This window comes from Octodon degus, unplaced genomic scaffold, assembly GCF_000260255.1.
Source record: "Octodon degus isolate 3935 unplaced genomic scaffold, OctDeg1.0 scaffold00041, whole genome shotgun sequence".
NCBI classification, from domain to species: Eukaryota; Metazoa; Chordata; class Mammalia; order Rodentia; family Octodontidae; genus Octodon; species Octodon degus.
In genome coordinates this window covers 3057301-3076569 of record NW_004524617.1, presented here as the reverse complement: position 1 = coordinate 3076569, position 19269 = coordinate 3057301, and the positions used below count along the sequence as shown (strand labels likewise).

Sequence of the window (19269 nt, the reverse complement as noted above, 5' to 3'; positions counted from 1 at the left end):
ATAAAATAAAATAAAATAAACCTGTATCAAATGCAACTCTGAATGGAATTAGAAATGTGCATACGATTTATAGGAGAACCCAGAGAGAATTAATGCAGGCTTCATCTATCTTCTCATCTCTGAAAAAAATTACATCATTGCCAATATACCTACATTTCTGTCTTTCTAAGGATTTCATTTTGCAGTTTACAAATTATGAAAAGGATTTTCACAAATTATCTTTGATCCATCATCCCTTAATAAAACTGAAATTTCCTGTATTGTAACACACAAAAAAACTGTCTGCGCCCAACCCCATAACTTATTTGTATGTTAAGATACTAGTCCTTGTGCTAGCACTCTTCTCCTTATTAGTTGTGCTTCTGAGGGATTTGAATAACAAGTAAATGAACTCTTCAATAATTCTAAAAGCCAACCTTCTTTTACCTTCTTCTCCTCTAATACACAATTTGTTTAAGCCATGCACAATAATCAGAAAAACAGATTTAGATTTCACCTTTGCTGTCTGAGTTTTGCTTCAACTGCAAACCAGTACTAAGTGAAAGAAGTTAGCACGAGTGGAAAGAAAAATGAATAAAGGGTGTGACTAATTCTCAAAAGTAGAAAAATAACCTTTTAATCATTAAAGAAAATGCTGAGCATTACATGTCTTGCTAACTATATGACCAACCACATTCACTTCACTGTAAGTGGGTGTTGTCTACCTGTGCTGAATCCAAAACCTTACTGGGACTAACGTACCCCCAAAAGATAGACGGGGTAGATGAATGTGGATAGGGTGAAATCTTAAGTACAAATCTGCATGACTTACATCTGTAGTCTACAAGATAAACATTTTGTTGCTTTTGGTCAGTGCAGATTTTCCAGCTGTACTTCTTACTCTACGCCTGACTTCAAAAACACAGCAGAGAATTCTCAGAAACTCCCTGAGAAGCAGCTCACATTTACCTGGAATATGCACACAATATAGAAAAATACAGAAAGCACTTCACTTTCCACCTTGGAACCCCACTTCCCCTATGCAGTGACCAGCCAAAAAAGAAATCCTGAAACCTGTTTCCATTGGATGGGTACACTTCTGTTCAGCTTCCCTGAGAACAATGGTGTGCACCATAGATCACAAGTCTATAAGTGCATTAATGCAGAGGCTGGCTCCCTCAATCATGCTTAAAATGCTCTTCCAGTCTTAAAAAAATGTTAGCAATTTTGTACTGCTGGTCCCAAAACCTTTGACCAGATATCCCTCTCTGAGCAGTCTTCAAGCTAAGATTTCTCTTTTTTCTATTAGTGCAAACCACAATCATCTTCTTTTCCTTTTATATGAGACCTGATACAAATTAAAATGTAAAATCATTGGCTATGACAAAAGACCCCAGCAATGCCTACTTATCAATATTAAGAAAGTAAAGCATTGGTCTACTAAGCACAGGGCTGACCTCATTTCCTACCACAATTTAAATTTTTCTCTCACCTTCTTTAGTTTCAAGTAGTGTCCAAGGTTATTATAACTGCCTCAGAGCTGTGCCTGCTGTCAGTGCTGGAATAGTCCGACTTATTGGAATGGCTTTTTTAGTTTCTTAAAAGCAAACACTAAACATTTATAAAAAGTAACAAATAGCTACTGCTCTCACTGGGGAAATGGTAGTTGCCTAATTAAAATAAGATTTCTTCTGCCACTACTGTTATTTGGTACTGAAAATGCTCTGAATAGTTGCCTTCAAAAAAAATATATATATATATGTTCACAATACATCTATCTATAGCTTTCCACGCCTTCACAGGGAGGAACTAGTGGCTACACAGCAACAGAGAAAGGTAGCGTTCCCTTGTGATTTGCACAAAATTAGAGTTTGCCTTCACACACTCTGATGCCCATTGATACACACACACACACACACACACACACACACACACACGATTTCCCTTTAATCTGGGGATCAGACTCTTTTTCTAGAGGAACCTTGGCATTTGCATGCTGAATTGTTGAACTTGGCTTGCACTGCTGGAATACTGGCAGGGTGGGGATGGGGAAAATATATTGAAAAGTTTCTCCTCCTGTGGGGAGGGGGTTTAGGGCGATGAGTGTCAATCTGAGCCTCAGAAATTCTATTCTAGTTCCCATTTCTTGTTCCCTGGGATATTTAACATTTTTTTCTGCTTGGCTCAAACCAGGGCAAAGATGATTGCCTCGGTGGCCGTTCCGGTTGTTACTTGTCCTCTGTTGTATTTGTTTTTCAAGGTTTACCTCCTACCCACCCTCAACTTTAGCCAAAGCAATTTCACTTCAGGAACGTGTCCAAACCAAGATCAAACAATGACTGGAATCAATTTCCACGGCGATGAAGGGTCATAGACCTTTCACACAACCGTGTTGTTTCACTTGTTCTTCTTCCTTCTCTAAGAGCAAGTGTCTCCTTCAGAGAGAAGCTCTGAAACAAGGAAACTCAAAATCTGGGCAAAAAAAGAGGAAAGGATTATTGGGGATTAAGGGGGAGGGGACGACAAGCAGCAATGACAGAGATAAAGAATCAGAGGGGCCAAGAACTCATTGGATAAGGAAGAATGTGGATTTCACCTAAGGACTTTGGTTCACCAGTTAAATCCGGTGGATTTCTTCCTGTTGTTAAAGCATTTTCTAATTAATACAATGCGTCCCTCGAGCAGCTAAACCCCTTCAATTGAAGCTTCAAACTTAACTTCAAATATAACTGAAATAAGCAAAAGTCTCCTGCCTTTTTCATTGCCATGTTTGGAATGGAAATGACAAACTTTCCTTAAAGGCGAGCAGACACCTGGAGAAACCCGAGAAAAGGGCACCCCAGAAAGGACTCCACACCCAACCCGAGGGCAAAGAAAGCAAGACCAACCAATCAAAAGAACAAACCAACCAAAACCCTTGATCCTTTCTCTGTGTCATATTCTTGACTTCTGGGCTTTAACTGCTGTTTCTTTCCCGATTTCTCCAAGTCTCGAGGTATGCAGTGGGCGCCGGAGAAAATGTAACGAGGGAAATGTCAGTTGGAATCCTTGGAAGAAATCAGGCAGAAAGTTGACCTTTTGGCACTTGCAGTGCAGAGCAAGGCACAGCCGCGCTCGCCCCTTCCTCCTGCGAGGTCCAGCGGCGGTGTAGGAACAGCCTAGCCTGTCTGGCTCACGTCCACACCGGCAGCCCGGAAAGAAGCAAAAAGCTCCCTCGGACCCGATCCGCCTCTGGCCACGCGGAGAAACCAGCTTCTACAGTCCGAGCCCATCCCAAAACCTGGGGCGAGGCTGCCGGGAGCCGAGCTGTGCGCTAGGGGAAAGCCCCGCGGGCGCACCTGCAGCCACGCCGCCGGGACCCGCGGAAGAGGTTCCTCGACGCCCGGGCGCCCTAGGGCCAGCCGCCGCCGGTCCAAGTTTTGGCTTCCTCCGCGAGCCTCGGCTCCCGGCTCGTGCCACAAGTGCACGGATTGCGGCGGAGGAGCCCGGGGCCGCGATCCACTTACCCTTTGAGCTGCTCCCTCATGGCTGCAAGGGCTCCGCGGTCGGGGGCGGGCGCAAGCGGAGGAGTGAGCTTCCCAGAGCCGCCGGGCTCCCCGAAAGTCAAGCGCCGCCGCTGCCGCCACCCAGGCTCGCAGCCGAAAGCACTGCGGAGGAGCCGGTGCTGGCGGGCGGGCCGGGGAGGGGGCGCTGCGGGCAGACGGGGCGGGGCTGGAGCGGGCTCCGCCCCCACCTAGGGAACTGGGAACCTAGACTCTGGAGGACCGGCGGTTAGAGCACTTGAAACAGAAAGAAAAAAGAAAAAGAAACTAGAGGGGATTTAAGGTGGACCTAGGAACTTGGAAGCCACACAGCGCTCCGTCCCTGCACCGTCTTAAAACCTCCAGCAGGACTACTTGTTGCCTAAATAAATGACCTAGGTGCCTATGACCTCATCGCAGATAATTACTGTGTAGGCTTACAGTTTTCTTTTTAGAAAACGAAAGAAAAATCACATGCATGCGCCCCTCTTTCTCCTCAATTAAAGATTAACATACTGGGGCAGTAAAGACAGGAAATTCATGTTAGAGTCATCCTGGGTTCAATGGAATTCTTAAAAAGTATTTGCATCTGTGATAGAAGAGTCGCTAAATGCACTATTAGCATCACCTAGAAACTTCTTAGACCTGAAAAGCCCCCACCCCAGGCCGCCTGAATTAGAGACCCTGGACACTTTGAAGCTGGAGAAGCGCCACTGCCAATGGAGTTGCACCATTCAGTCCTTCAGCGTGCTTTTAGGGAAATCTCAAAGGGACTCTTCCGTTGGGATATTTTATTTGAAACCTTACAGCGATGAGACAGTTCAAATATATCTCATTTTAGAGTATGCAGTGTGGTGATACAGGTTAACTATACACAATTATTTTAAGCTGGGAAACAGTCCAAAAAGATGCTAGCCTTCAATAGCAAGCTAATTGTTCCAAAACCTCCACATAATATCTTCAAGTGTTTATAGTGTCCCTCTTTATTCATTTGCTTGGCCTGCCTTTTCTGCCCATCTTCTTTCAAACATTTGCTTTTCACTCTCTTCTGACTAGTTCATTCCACTTCGGGCCACAGTTTAAACGTATTCCCCCTTTCTTTCTTTCTTTTTTTTTTTTTTTCTTTTTCCTTGCTTTTTTCTTTCTTTCTTTTTTCTTTTTTTTTGCGGAACAAGGATTGAACTCAGGTCCTTGCGCTTGCCAGGGAAGTGCTTATTCCACTGAGCCATCTCCTGAGCCATCTCCCCGGCCCTCGCCCTTTCTTTTTTTTTTTTAAAGATTTTTTTTTTCAAATTTTGTGTGTGTGTGTGTGTGTGTGTGTGGCCAGCTCAGCCCACCAGGGGGCGGGGCTGGCTGGCATGTGGTGCTGGGGGATTGAACCGCGGTCCCTGTGCTTCGCTTAGCTTGTTCTAGGTAGGTGCTTTAGACCACTGAGCCATATCACCAGCCCCCTCGCCCTTTCTAACTATTCTTTTTCTCAACATTTTCCCCCTAGATTGTTTGAGCTGAAAGGATGAGCCGCATCAATCTCCCTTTGCTGTGTGATACAGCACCACAGAAGAGAAAAAAAAATAAAGTAGTGAACCAAAGCAGAAGGGGATGCCAGGTTTCTTCATTACCATTGACAAACCAGATAAAAACGTAAACGTTATCACTGTAGACATGTGCATGGAGGTATGATTGGTGTTGCTATTTCAAAGCCACGACTGCTGACATGTAGCCTCATAAATGGAGAGTTGTTAGTGCCTTCCTCCAAGAACTTTAAGCTAGTGAGTTGTGGAGGCAGCTGCTATTGTGGTCTGAGGGGGGCACAATAGGATTCATTTTGACTGAGGTCTTACCTCACTCTACAAGCAATTCTAGGTGCACCCTCTTCTTTGGGGACTGGGATTAGTGTCCTCTGATGAGGAAGTGGTGGTCTTTGCAGTAATCAGTGACAGTAATCTCTATGTCAGTGTGGGACATCCTTTAAGTGTTCTCTACCTTTATTTCAATTAAAAGACACAAACCTCAATACACAGACATTTCTAAATATTAGAAATCAATCAAATAAGGACCTGCAACACCTGTATGGTGAGACTTTTAAGTGAGCTATACAAGATTTGAGAGTAGTGGTATGATTCTCTAAAATATAAATGCGGAATTCTACTTCCCAGTCTCCAATTAGAAAGCTACTGGGGCTGGGGAGATGGCTCAGTGGAATAAGTGCTTCCCTGGCAAGCGCAAGGGCCTGAGTTCAATCCCTGGTTCCGCCAAAAAGAGAGAGAGAGAGAGAGAGAGAGAGAGAGAGAGAGAGAGAGAGAGAACAAAATTACTATTCAGATTTTTTTAAATGTGACAGATGGCAATCATCAAAATCTCCTTTAAAGTTCTTTTTTAGACTGCAGTTATAGGCACTTGAAGTGTCTCAAATCTTCTCCTATCTTGACATCATTTTAGATAAATCCTAAAGGTATTGTTAGGAAATGTCATGGCCATCACCCTGCCTCTTTTGTTGTTAATTTCAGGTTATGAATTTTGCCAATATTAGGAGGAGTCATTAGGAAAACAACACAATTCATAAATTTTCATTTCATATGTAAATTATGTAGTGATATCAGTTGGGTAATCCATTGTTTATTTATAGTAGCTATTTCTTCTTATCAAATAATAATGCTCCTCTTAGTAACTAAAAAATACGTTATGATTTTCAGGGTTCCTGAGAACTGAAGCTAGGTCTCATGCATGTAAAGCACCTGCTCTACCACGGAGCTACACCTTTGCCTCTTCCTTCTCCTCCTCTTCATCATCATCCTCTTTTGATGTGAGCCACAAACTTGGAAAGAACTTGGAGTTCTGCCACAAACAAACTTCAACTGCAATCCTACCTCCAGAATTTATAGTGAGCTACCTGTCCCCAACATCACGGCTAGATTATGGGGGTGCAAGGAAGAGAACTTGACCGCAAGAAATGTCTATTTTCTCTGGTGTGCTCAGAAGCAATCACGCTGACGGCTGAGGACACAGGAAAGGAATTTTGCTTGAGAGAAGGTCAAAGAAACTAGCACAGGAGGTCTGCATATAACCAAAATTCAAGTCTTTGAATTGCTTGAACTTCACAGGTACCTTAGGAAAATAAGGTCTTCTGTCGCCTGAGGAACTGTGCTAGATACAGTATTTGCCCATTCTCCTCTGTCTGTACTCTCTGCCCTTCTCCACTGGCTGTGTGCCCCTAGGAGGCTAGACCTGTGAGAAGGGCATCAATCAGGCTCTCTTACCCTTTGATTTCCTTTTGCTTTAAAGCAATGGGAGGCAATGCTGAAAGGCCTATAGAAGAAGATGAAAGGGCAAAGGGAGAGGGATAGCTGGGTGTTTATTCCCCAGGCTCCCTCCTGCTGGCCCCTGGACTGGCAGTGGCTGGGATCATTGACCTATAGCCACAGCTCTCTTTGAGCAGTCATTTCCTACAGCAACAGCATATTGCAGGTGCCCCAAACTATTGTGTTCCATTCCCTTGTCCTTTTGATTAACTATATACCATTCCTTGTGTTTGTCCCTACGCTGTCCAGATCTGTGAAAACAGCCTTTTCATTATGCTTTCTCTAAGCATCCCTTCTGATTCACCATGTTTTTCCTAGGACCCTGACTCAACCAGGACTCCTCCAGTCAAAGCCACTTTTTCGGGCCACAGATTGGGTACTGAGTGAGGACTACTGATAGAGAATAAGTCAGCTCCACTCCCTGAAGATGAAAAGTAGATTAGGGTCACTCATGGACAAAGATTTATAGAAAGCTACTTTGTGGGCCCACAAGCAACTTCTGGACGGTTATGGTAAAGGCAAATTAAAGATTACAAATGTGATATCAGCAGGTATGAAGGTAAAGGACCCTGTTCTTTCCCATAGTCTCAGAGTTCTGCTTGGCACAATGTCGAGCTGGGGGTTGGAGAGGAGGACAAAATACCAAGTGTGCAAACTAAGAAAAATCCAGAGTTTGATCTGTAACCTGCAAGCTCTGGAGGTACTTTTTTGAAGAAGGAATTGAAGCAATACTGTGACCCTGTTAGATCTGTCTTTAGAATAATCACCAGCAAAATGGTGCAGGGACTGAATCCAAGGAGAGAGACTGGAATTAAGAGACCAGATACAAGATGACTGAAAAACAGTGGGGATACAGAAGTGGAAGAAAAGGTGGAAAATGATAAAACATGGTAGAAGTTAGAGGAATCTTGACTGACTAGGTATGTGACTGGAAGGGAATGAAGACCTAGGGCACGGGAGGTAAATCATTGAGAGCTTTCCATAATACAAACAGCTCCAGGTGTAGCATGTGTGCCATAGGTTTGAAACCACTGAGTTAGGGAGGACTTGGTTGCTCTAAGTTGGTTGCTTGCCCATTGGTAGGTGGTTGTCCATTGGTAGTTGGTTGTCCATTGGTAGTTGGTTGTCCATTGGTAGTTGGTTGTCCATTGGTACAACCTGGGAGACATTAAAACGTTTAGATACTGCTGGGAGTGGAGAGGCACACCCGGAATTCCAGTATTCTGGGAGGTGGAGGCAAGAAGATTGCATATTCAAGCCCAGCCTGGGACAGTTTACCAACTTAGTGAGACCCTGCAGCAATAGCAGCAACAACAACACAAATGGGATATTGCTCAGTGTGTGAAGGCTCTGGGTTCAACTACCAATACTAAACAAGTAAACAAAAAGTAACTCAGACACCCAAGTGCCACCACTCTGAGGTTCTGATTGTATTCCTTTTTAGTTTGGGGATTTTAAAGGCTCACCAGATGATTGTAAAACACAATAAAAAAATCAAGAGTCACTCTCCTAAATCGACTGTAAAGATTGGATGAGTAGCATTCAACAAGCTTGCAATTTCAGGACAGGGCAGAAGAGGGTCATAGGAAATGAATGAATTACGTCTTAAATAGGATGGTGGAGACAGTGCAGTGTAAAAGTGAAGACACCTAGGATATAGGGGGTGGTTGCCAGCCAGAGCTCAAGGGGAGGGTGCTATGGAGCTATGGATTGGAAATGGCAGTGCAGCGGTGGTCACGTGGTTGGGTGAGCCCATTTTACAGAGAAAGTGAAGTGCCACAGGCAGACTTTTTTTTTTTTTCCTTTGTAGGTTGTTTGCGGGTTTGCTTTTTTTTTTTTTTTTTTACTATTATCTATTTTTGTATTTGTTTTAGACAAGGGTGTACAGGGTGTTCAGGGTTTCACCACTAGATCGAACTCATAGTGATCCTCCTGTTTACCGCCTCCGGAGAGCTGGGTTTACAGGCACGCACCACCGCGCTCAGTCTCAATCGCTCTCTCAGGACACGCCACAGGGTGGGGCCAGCACGGCAGGCCCGGATGGCCTCTGTGCCTTCTTGCAGGCGCTTTCATCTGCTGCACTATTTGGCCGGTCCTTGTTCGTGGTTTTAAACTTAGTCTGATACTAACAATGTTTAGAAAAATGAGCAGAATGCTAAAAAGAGAAGAGTTGTTTTGTACTGGGCACTTGGGGGGGGTGGGGTGGGAGATGATCATGAGGGACTTTGCCACCCCCTAGTGTCCAGCTTCCTTCTGGCGTGAGGAGTCTATTTGAACTGCCTTTGGATCCCTAACTAATCTTGAGCACAGCGTACATCATTTTATAAAAATTGATTGCGAGTGTAGATATTGCTCCAAGTAAGTACAATACATATTTAGTAGTAAAATATCAACATATTTCCATATCCGTCTAGCACAGAACTCCACATTTCTCTGCACAGTATAAGTACCGGGCAAGAGTGATGAATCAGACATCTAACAAACACGTACAGTAGTGGCCAGTCATTGCCAGTTAGGGCAAATACCATGGCGTACTAATGAAAATGGGTAATAATTCCCCTAGATCAATCTGAAACCAACATCTTGCGGATATGGTATAAACTTCAGCCAGGTCACATTAGCTGGCAAAGGAAGAGACCTCTACATTCAGACACAGAGCGCTTCACACCCACACAAAAGCCTATTTTTCCAGGCCTTTCCTGGGGGTGGGGGCAGGGGAAGCCAGGCTCAGTGAAGTCCTCTGAGCCAGACGCCATCCCAACCTGAGAGATTTCACCAGACAGGTTCCAGATAAAGTTGAACTCAGCTTCAATCTCATACAGTTTTCTTTTAATAAGATTTCTCAAAGCTTCACAGAGCTACCTATATCAAGCTGAACATCTAAAAAGATGTGAAGTTTAGCAACTTCACTAAAATAAAGCCACACTTCATTAACCTCACAGGCCTGAAGTTGCTTCATGGGAAAGAATTCAGCGTGCCTATTAGCCCGCCAGCTATAGCAATACCCTGTGTACTTGAACCACACCACCTTCTGCTAAAAATGGATAACTGGTTAAGGTGGCCCAGAGATATCAGGCTGCAGCATTCTGGGTCGACCTTAACTACAGCTCAGAGCTGTAACTATTGGTCTGCCTTTCCCAAGCAATTGTGCCAAATAACAGGAATTTCAAAACTAGGCAGAAATTCTGACACTCTGCATAATCCCTCTTCCTCTTCAGCTACAAATAAGGCTTTGTATTCGATTAGACTCACAGCAGGTGAAAACCCCAATTAGTGAATTCATTCTGGGGCCTCTTTCTACCTTCCTCCCACTCACCACACTTGAGAAAAAAAAATTAGGGAAGTCACATTCTTCTCTCAAATCACAAGTAAATTAACCCTTCGATCCACCCAATCAAGAAGAATCTTCCCTGAAAAATGGGAGGATATTGAAAAACCCCTTTCTTCTCCATGTGGGAGTAGGGAAGACAATTTTGTTTTACCAGGCTGTTTTCTTCAAACCCATAAGCTCTTAGGTTTTTTCTGATCAATCCAGAAATTACAGTTTTTCTTTCTAACTGAAAACTCACAATGCCAATATTATCTAAGGAATGATTAATGGCCAGTCTGCTACAAGAAAATTGCTCTCCAATTATGCTCTTAAGGTGAGAAAAATATGAAATTTTAGTTTAAACAGTACGGCTTGGCCTTAGGAAGTGTGCAAAGTCTGTATTTCATACTTGTAAATATTTATTTGTCAAAGGAAATTCACCATGGGACAAGGATACAGGTTCAGTTTGAACATTCAAAAAATCGAGACAGTTTTAGATCTTAGAATGATTTACTTATACTTTGTCAATTGCTTCTCTAGAAATAATTCACAACTCAGTCTTATTTATGAGCATATGATTAAAAAAGAGAAGCTTTGTCTTTTTTAATTGTCTTAGTCCTGTCACTTTTCTTGAAACAAGTCGTAGGACTTATTATCCACACGAAAATACTGAACATACATCAAATAGTAATGCAGCTTTTAGAAGAAGTCATCTGTTACTGTCAGAGGTTCATTTCATTTTGAGTCTTTTTAATTAAAAAGCAAAGTTCTACATACATGCCTGCCTAAATTACCCCTTTGAAATACTCAAATTTCATAAAAAATGATAAATGCTAATCTAACCATTATTAATTCTTATGACTTGGTTCTTGAAGTTTAGAAAAAAGTAAACAAAAGAATTACCAGTCAATTAAGAGAACAAGGAAGTCATCCTAAATTGAAACAGATAAGGAAAATGTCAAATACTACAGATGAAGACATGAGGTTTTTTTTTTTCCTTTGAGATGAATATCTGCAAGAATCATGCTCTATCAAAAGCAGTTTTTTAATCTTCAGCAATCATTGCTGCAAATGAAGGCAAAGACATTACAGTAGAAGGTTAGGGTGTCCAGATCAATTTTGTCCCTTAAGAAGCTAGTCACTTAACCCTTTAGATGTGTAACCCTTTAGATGAGTCACTTAATCCCTTGGGACCTTTTGTTGACTCATCTATAAAATGCACACGACACCTCACAGGGCCAGAGTGTGGGGCAAAATAACATAATACTCTGAATGGAATTTGAAAGCTGGAGAAATCTGATTATGCAAAGTAGTCTATCAAGCAGGTATGATTCCTCAGAAGAAAACCCAGTAAAAATCCAGGACTACTGTAAAAAATATACCATGAAATAAGTTACAAAAATAAATTTAGCACAAGCACTTAACTTGTCATTTGAGTTTATTGTATGAAGGAAAATGAAAAGCCTGAGTTTCAATCCTCCAGGGTATGATGAGTTGTAATTATAATCTTAGAGGCCGAGGCAGGAAGATTGCAAATTTCCGGCGAGCCTGGGTAAATTACCAAGAAAGTAGTGAGTATGTAGATCAGTGATATAGTACTTGCCTAGCATGCAGGAGGCCATGAGTTCAGTCTTCCATAAGTACAGGGCAAATGGATAAAGCAAGATTTTTTTGGCAAAATAAATCAATAACCACAGCCTAACATGTGTATAAACTCCACACCATTTCCTGCTAGTCTTTCAGCCTGAGGTTAAAATATAAACATTATTCATCCATAAATAAAAGAGTACATGTGTACTTATTTTCAGAGAGCAGAACACTGTGGGAGAGCATGTGAATACTGATGTGGTAGGGGACAGCGGCAGAGAATAATCTTGATGGATTCTCTTGGTAGCAAGCCTTGAACAGCCAACATGGGGTAGGATTCCCATGCAAAGACAGGCATCCATGAAAGAGGACATGAGGTGAAACCCAATTTTACCAATTAATAATATACCAACAATTGAATCTTTTTTTTTTTTTTTCGGAACTGGGGATTGAACTCAGGCCCTTACGTTTGCCAGGCAAGTGCTTATTCTACTGAGCCATCCTCGCCCCTGCCCCCCATTTCCCTGGCTCCCCAGGGATTGAATCTTGTACTTTAGCACTGGTTTATTTTCTTTCTGGATTATTTTTGCCAAGGCTTTTCTTGAAGATGAACAGGAAATGTGGATGTAATGAATTTTGATTTCTCCACAGTTTCCAAGAAATGTTTTTCATGCGGTGCCCCCAAACTGTTTGTCCATTAAGTATTTCCCTGTATTATCTTTAAGTGGTTGCAATCATCGTGCATTTATGGACCACTTGCATATGTCTTTGCTGCTCTTTTAAACTCTTCTCATTTTTCTTTATGGTTCATAAAAACTGGAGGGTGTGTTAGAAGATTGATATGGAAATACATAGAAATTTCAGCATATTTATAACATTTCTTTTGGGGGTCCAAAAGAAATAGATCTTTTTCTTTAAGTAGTTTGCAGCCCAGTGAGGGGTTATAGACTCATACATGATCAAATATAGTATCAGATTATAATAAGCACAGAAAGAGAGGGGGAAAAAGGTAAAAAGAGAAAGGAGGCTAACTTGAACAATTGAAATTAGAGAACATGCATTTTAATTTAGACATAACTATGCTTAAAAGTTTGTATGGAACCACAAAAGACTCTGAAGAGAAAAAGCAGTCCTGAGCAAAAAGCCAAGACTGGAGGTATCATAAAGCCACAGAATATTTCAGAATATACTACAAAGCTATAGGAACAGAAACAGCATGGCGATAGATATATAGACCAAACACATGAGTATAGAAGACCACAGAAACAAACCCAGGCAATTAAAGTCATCTGATTTTTTTTGTTCAAACCATTTTAATCAAACTAACAGTAAGCAGTAAAAGTCCAATTCTGTGAAAAACCTGTATTTTACAGGATGCAACTGGTTCTCATTATTATTGTAAAGTGTGGAATGTGGGACCCTTTCCTGAATTTTCTTTCTAGTGGTGGAATAAAGTATGTACTGTTTCAATGTACTATTCACATTGAATTTGTGGGTTTTCCAAAGAACTCATGATCAGTTTTGTCGTTGGAGGGTCATCAGTCATACTGGGCAGCCAGTGATGCTCCAAAATTGCTTGTTGTTCTCATAGTATTTGTTGCCATATTTGTCTTTCCAAACTAACATACCAATCCTCATATCACCTGCCCTGAAGAAAACATAGATAGCCATGCAGGCTGGTGTGTCCATGAAACTGCTTAAGCCTGCACTTTGGGACCTAAAGCAACTCCATCTTGTCGCACAGGCCCCAGCCACGTGATTCTTGACACAGGAGCCATAAACACATACTTAAGAAATGATAACCTCTCTAAGAAGTGATGCTGGAGAAATTGGATATCTAGAATAGAATTAGATCCCTATTTCTCTGTACAAAAATCAGTTCAAAATGGATCACAGACCTAGGTATAAGACCTGAAATGTTGAAACTGCTCAAAGAAAACACTTGAAGTCCTACATTCAGGCAATATCTTTCTAAATAGGACTCTCATTGCACAGGAAATAATAGCAAGAATTGATGAATGGGATTACATGAAATTAAAAAGTTCTGCATAGTAAAAGTAACCCAACAGAACAAGAGAAAACCTACAGAAAGGGAGAAAATATTTGTTAGCCACTATTTTACAAGAATATGTATTATGTATCCATAATACATAAAGAACTCAAAACACTTAACACTAAATAAACCCTACTAATATAAACAATAAATGTGCAAATGAATAGTGCCTCTTGTTCTTTCAGGAATATACCAAGGAGTGATGTAGCTGGATTAAATGGTAGCTCTATGTTCAGTTTTTGAGGAACCTCCATACTGATTTCCATAGAAACTACAACAGCGCGTAGTCCCATCAGCAGTGTATCCTATTTACGTCAGTATCTCTGTTTTTTGTTCTCTCTCTGTCTCTCTCTGTCTGTCTCTGTCTCTGTCTTTCTCTGTGTTTCGCTCTGTCTGTCCCTCTGTCTCTGTCTCTGTCTCTCTCTCTCCCCCCTTCCTCCCTCTCTCTCTTTCCCTTTGGCTATACTGGGTATTGAACCTTGGGCCATGACTAGGACTCCCTAAGTCATTAACTTCCCTAGGCTGGTCTTGCCCTTGTGATCCTCCTGCCTCAGGCTTTTGTAATGCTTGGATTATAGATATGTGCCACCACACACAGCTTTGTACTTTTTTGAGAAGTACCTCATCAATTTATTTGCACCTAGGCTGTTTTCACAGTAGAAACAGCCTAGGTGTTTGTGGATGAACAGATAGAGAAAATGTGAGATATATATATATATATATATATATATATATATATTATTCACCAATAAAGAAAAACAAAATCATGTCATTTGTAATGGATGAAACTAGAGATTATCATGTAAAGTGAAATAAGCCAGTTTTAGACAGTATCACATTTTCACTCACATATGGGATCTTAAAAAAAAAATAGAGAGGGCATAAGAGTAGAAGGGCGACTACTAGAGCAAAAGAAGAAATGAATCAAGAGGAGGGGGCTAGAAGGGCAAGGGGGCCACTGGGATCATTTAAATGCTCAAAGTATGTTGTATGCATGTCCAAATATGCCAGAGTGAAATCAAGTGCTCCATGTAACTGATACGTATTCATTAAAAAAAACCTAATTAGGCTTAATTACCAGGTTTCATGCAAATGTTTGTTAGTGTATAAAGAGCTGAAGTACGTTTCTTAAATAGATTCTAGGAAGTAATTTCTTGTATCAATAATTTAGAAGGCACAGATTTCATATATTAACATACTGCTGTGTTAGGATATCAGTTTATGCCTTGTACAGACTTGAAAAGAAGTACAGAGCAGCATTGGACTTTATATCTTGGTGGAGCTACTGGGCAGGAAACACTACTATCTCTACAAGCACATCAAATCTCACTGTTTATGTTTATTTGGTTATTGGTTTGGGGGCTTTATTTTGGCTTGGTTTTATTTTGGGTTTGGGTTTTCTGAAATGAGGTCCTGCTGTATAGCCCAGGCTGGCCTGGAACTTACTAGGGTCTTCTTACCTCAGCCTCCCAGGTGCTGGGTTTATAGGTATGTACTGCCACACCTGGAAAGAAGCCACTTCTTATATTGAGGACAGAGATAGACACTGATACCACCTATACTTTTACCTATTTTTCTTTTTGAATAAAATTAGATTTGGGATAGAAAGGAACAGGAATGAAAAAGAGGGTAGAAATCTGAATGGGGATGCATGTCTAAGGATCATTACAATCGCTTAATTCAGAGAAGATAAAAGTCTGAACTAAGAAAGTAGTACTGAGAGTTCATGGAAAGGATGGATTCAACAAAAGGTTATAGAGCTGGGCATGGTGACACATGCCTACAATCCCAGCACTCTGGGAAACTGAGGCAGGACAAGTATAATTTCTAGCCCAGCCTAGGCAGTATGGTCAGTATGGTGGCTTAAAGAGACTGTCTCAAAAAAAAAAAAATCCAAGGCCTGTAGAAGCAACTCATGTGATGGCCTTCGATTCACTCTCTAGGAATCAAAGCAAAAGCCAAATTATGGCATAAAGTCAATGCTACTTTCAAGCCAGTTGGATGTGAGGGTTAGGAGCAAAGCGAAGAAGCTTAGACTTTTTACAATGGCACCATTAACTGTACAGCCATATTTGTATGTATACCACATATATATTATACTTTTCATTTTCCCATGAACCTTTAGGGCAACTTAAAATAACCCATAAAGTTTTAAAAATAATAGATATGGGGCTGGGGGTATAGGTCATAGTAAAGCATGTACAAAGCTCTAGATTCAATTCCTACCATCACAAAACACCCAGACAAATAAAGAATAACTTAAAATCCAGGATTGAAACTTTAAGAAGGGTAGAAAAGTTAGATCAAAGAATCAAGGATCACTGAGCTTGATAAAAGTGTTACATTATGTTATGCGTACCCACCCAAGCAAGAAAGACAATACCAAGTATTAGAACAGATGTGTGCAAACTAGAGCTCTCATGCTTTATTGCCAGGAGTGCAAACCAGTAAAATTCCCTGGAAACTGAAAAAAGGCGTAAAAGCTGCAGACACATACACCCTTTGACCTAGCAATTCCATTCCTTAAAACATCCCTAAAGGAATGCATATGTATATAAGGTATGATCAGAAACTACAGTGAACATTTCAATTTGGGGAAAAATTATTGTGATAAAATATGAATTGTGACTTAACCCCCCTCAAAATACTCCTCCTTTCTGTAAACACTAATATCGTCATTCTTTCCACTTTTGGAAGTTCTTGAAGCCCTCTTTGTGAGTGTCATTAGTTACACTGTCATGGCTACCTTGATGTCCTGAATTGGTTCAAAACATTTACCTTTCAAAGTCATTTTTATTTGGGGAAAAGCCACAAGTCACACAGTGCCAGACCCTGTGAATAAGGTGTATCATGATACACTGTAAAGAGTTACATTCTCTTAATGAATAGAGGGATTTGTTCTAATGGTGTTTGTAAATAGGAACTCAAGTCCGCATCTTGTACAGCAATTAACCACTAAGAAGAATATATGCAGTGTGTTAGTTATTGAAACTGTCCTATTGATTTGATTTGAAACTGTCTCATTGCTATTTGTTTATCAATAAAATTATGGAAAAAAAGAGGACTTCTAGAGCCGCTTCCGAAAGTGGCAAGAACAATGGCATAAGTGTGCTCAAAGTGAGAGGAATATTTTTTGTGGGGCATCAATGGTAATGTGTCTTCTACTGTAAAAATGTTTTAAAGATTTAAACGTTCACCATGAGTTTCAATCAACCTTGTATTATGCTTCACATCCTATTAGTGGTTTAAACATAATAACTTGTGTAATCCTCAAAACAGGTCTCTGGTGAATTTTTATTCATATATTAATTTTATAGATGAGAATGTTGAGGCATCAAGAAATGATAGAAACTTGCTCAAGGACTCCTGAGAGTGGCAACTGGCAGAGTTGAAACACTTGGGGCCTCTATGCCTTTGCCATTTTGTCATCCTGGTACAGCAGGTCACAAAATATATAGAGAGGATCATGACCAGCATTATTATTTTTTTATGACCAGCATTATTTTTTGACCAACATTATGTCTAAGGGAATAGAACCAAACAGAAAACCTGAAAATACATTATAAGATAAATAAACAATGTTTGTGAAATTTTTATTTCCTTCATATAGGCATCAATAGGAAAAATGTACATATAATACTTCTGCATATGTGCTTGTATATTGGTATCGGGATGATACATAAAATGTAATTTTTGGTATGTATCTTTTGGTGGAATCTACTGAGTCTACTGTATAAAGAAGTGGATGTACTGTGTGCCTGCCACACAATTTCGCATCATATAGTTTCTCTAGACTAGGGTTTGGACATATGCTGGGAGCAGTCAATTTGCACTCCTATCCCTGGTTAGGGCGGGAGTGTTATGGGAGCCTGCAGAGGGAGAAGGAAACTTAGGAGCTGGAGTAAGGAGGGTGGGGCATTCACCAAGTCTGAAGTTACAGCCACATGGAGTACTGCAGGGGGTAGAATATGTTCCAAGCTTGAGGGATGTCTTCTGCCAGCTGTTTGTTTGGGTGGCTGTTTAGGAGTATACTAGGAAGCACTCAGCCTTTTCTTTTTCCTCCAAATGGCATGGTAATATTGTCACACTGCAGAAGGCAAAACATTGCTGCTAAAAGTATTGTCAAGGGGAGTAACAAGCAGCTCAGACAACCATACACAACTGCATGTTGCCTGTCTGAGCAATAGACTTCCAAACATAAACTGAGAAATAATCCTTCTGCTCTTGTTCTGCAGTGAGACCTAGTTTGGAGCCCTTGCTAGCATGCTCAGGTCCAGGCCAACAAATTGGCAAGGAGGTAGCAGACAGAATGATGATATTGAAGGGATGCATGATCCCCATTCTATTTCATACCTATGAATTCATCCTATTAAATGCTTCAGAAGTTGTTCTGAATAAGTGTTTATGAAGATGAATGATGCCATCTTCTTAAAAAAACTAAAAAGGTATTTTCATGTAATTGTAGGGACACAGGACTGGCAAGATAGCTCACTGGACTAAATGCTTGCTCTGGCAAGTACAAGAACCAGAGCTTTCTCCTGGTCTCATGTGCCGCACTGACCCCACCCCTGAGTGTGCTGAGTTAGCCACCGAGACGGGGCATGATGGCATATACCTGTAATCCCAATGCTGAAAACAGAAGGATCACTATGAGTCCAAGCTGCACTGTGAGACTTGGTACCAAATGCATACAAGTTTTTAAAAAATGTAGGCACACAGAGACAGTCTGTGGCTATAGGATATTAAACATATGAAGAATAAAAATAACAGCTTCAAGAACACAATTATTTTCAAAAGAGTGCCTTGCCATAAGTATAACCAGAAAGGAAGTCACAACACGCCTTGTTCAATTTTTAATCACACCAACATTCATTAAATATCCTGTACTTGTAAGCAGTTAATTGAACATTTCTAATCAGTATTTCTTGTATTTTAAAATTACCAGACTATGGATACCACACTATTTCTACCACTGGATATGAAGCTACAAATCAGCTATTTAGCCTAGCAATGATTACTCACAAATCAAAAATGTTAACAGTACATCCCACTTTATCTATATCTAAATTCAGTCTTTTCAGCCCACAGAAAAATGTGCCTGCAATTTTTCTTCATCATCTTATAATATATTAAAAAATGACCACAAATTCTAATCCCAGTCCTGCTGTCTGGCTCTTTCATGTGATTCTGTTATCTCGTCCCTATCAAGGAGTGGCATCCTTCCTCACCCTTAGGATCCTGGATGGCACTAAGACACGACTTGCTTTAGCCAATGGACGATGCATGAGACACAGACAGAAACCTGACAAGTCTCCATGCAAAGAAGCCTGGCCTAGTGTGTTGGATAATGAGACACACAGACCTAGCTGCATCTGTTCCTCGATAATAGTCTGCCAACTATCAGACATTCAAAGCAGGCCACCATAGCTCATTTAACCGCCAACCTACCACAGATGTAAGCAAGGTCAGCAGCAAGCAGTCCAATGGTCCAGACCCCAAAATGGACCAGATCCACCCATT

At 41.0% G+C, this 19269-nt stretch overlaps 1 protein-coding gene and 1 pseudogene across 8 annotated transcripts in view; both read right to left on the bottom strand.

Annotated features, from left to right (window-relative positions):
- Positions 1–19269, bottom strand: part of Dmd (dystrophin) — a 1613500-nt gene that overhangs the window by 145066 nt on the left and 1449165 nt on the right. For 3 of the 8 annotated variants that reach the window (XM_012514781.2, XM_012514782.2, XM_012514783.2), the window contains exon 1: positions 3486–3622. The exons of 4 other annotated variants lie outside the window; for them this stretch is intronic. In XM_012514781.2, coding sequence (XP_012370235.1) covers positions 3486–3505 — 20 coding nt within the window. In that variant the 5' untranslated portion in view covers positions 3506–3622. Of the gene's footprint in view, positions 1–3485; positions 3624–19269 lie in introns of those variants that run through there. One more of the 8 variants, XM_012514780.2, reaches the window with a different exon arrangement.
- On the bottom strand, positions 13014–13434 carry LOC111816810 (annotated as a pseudogene).